At 41.9% G+C, this 1,214-nt stretch overlaps 1 protein-coding gene across 1 annotated transcript; it reads right to left on the bottom strand.

Moving 5' to 3' along the window:
* Window positions 1-123: 123 nt before the first annotated feature.
* LOC102202975 (zonadhesin-like) lies at window positions 124-955 on the bottom strand (the record flags this gene model as incomplete). The annotated part of the gene is made up of 3 exons (XM_005755980.1): window positions 124-368; window positions 531-672; window positions 762-955. Coding segments are annotated over 3 exons (581 nt in total), but the record flags the coding sequence as incomplete, so codon positions are not given.
* Between the last annotated feature and the right edge of the window lie 259 nt (window positions 956-1,214).

Below are 1,214 nucleotides of genomic sequence, written 5' to 3'. Positions count from 1 at the left end.
GAGCATGTGCAGTGATTTGTACCACAGAATGATGTTTGTTTGTAATGCAGTAGTGCCTGATAACGTGAAAGCGTGATTGGTTTTCACATGCAAAACATCCTGTTTCTTCCTCTCATGTCTTACCTGCACAGTGCCACCTTTGAGAATGGAGATCTTTATCATCTGTGCGTGTACATGTACGGCATTCACATAGGAGATGGTCGGCCTGTTATACCGGTATTCATTGTCAGTATGGACCTCAAAGTAGGGCACAGTTGTGTCATTGCATGGGCTAGACATCAGATAGCTGCAGTTGCCCATGAAGTCATATTTGCGTTTGTCAAAGCTGGTGTAGTGTGGATCGCCAGATGCTATGCATGTGGATGTACCTAAAGGAATAATATATGAGAAAATTTTAATTTCCACACTGTCAACTATCAAGTTATACCGACTGACTGTAAAGCACAACACAAGGTGCTCCTTGTGCAGATGTAATTTATTACACTGCATTAAATCAAGTCGACAACAATAAAGTCAACAAACATTATTACCTTTAGGATAACAGCCTGCAACACCATTAACCTCTCGACACTCTTCAGTGGGGTCACAGGAGTTATCAACACATTCCAAAGTGTAGTTCCCTACACAGCGACACAGCTTTGTGCAGCCATCTCCAAATACTATCTCACCAGGCTGGATAAAATGAAAACAATCAGTACTGAGAAAGTATACTGTATGTCTTTAAATGTACACTGTACACAGTACTAACTAGGACATCTGACCTCATAATAGTTATTGTTGTCATCTAAACAACCACACTTGTCCAGTGGCACGCAGTGCCGTCCTTTGAAGACAAAGCCTGGTTTGCAGAAACACCCAGTGATGCAGGAGCCAGAACAGTTGGTAGAGGGTTCCATACATGTAGGAATGCAAGCTGGACCGCACTCTATATACTCTGCGTTAGGAGGACACAGGTCTGGGTAGAAAGAAAAAGGATTACTGGAAAATGTGCAGATACTCTTTCTGGAACTAAAAAGGTAGGAAGTTATTATGCAGTGTTAACAAACTCAGTCCAAACTAACAACATCAGTTGAGACAGTGGAGGTTTGGAGCGCCTGTTGCTAAAATGACTGCATTTATTTACTGCATTTCTAGGACCAGTCGGATAAAGCACTTGACACTGTAATCCACATCCATGCATTCATGCAGCTATTTCTATGTGAAGCTGTGTGATT

This window comes from Pundamilia nyererei, unplaced genomic scaffold, assembly GCF_000239375.1.
Source record: "Pundamilia nyererei isolate P.nyererei 1_Seehausen unplaced genomic scaffold, PunNye1.0 scaffold06137, whole genome shotgun sequence".
Lineage (NCBI taxonomy): Eukaryota > Metazoa > Chordata > Actinopteri > Cichliformes > Cichlidae > Pundamilia > Pundamilia nyererei.
Note: the sequence above shows the minus strand (reverse complement) of the source record. Positions and strands in the feature narration are given on the sequence as shown.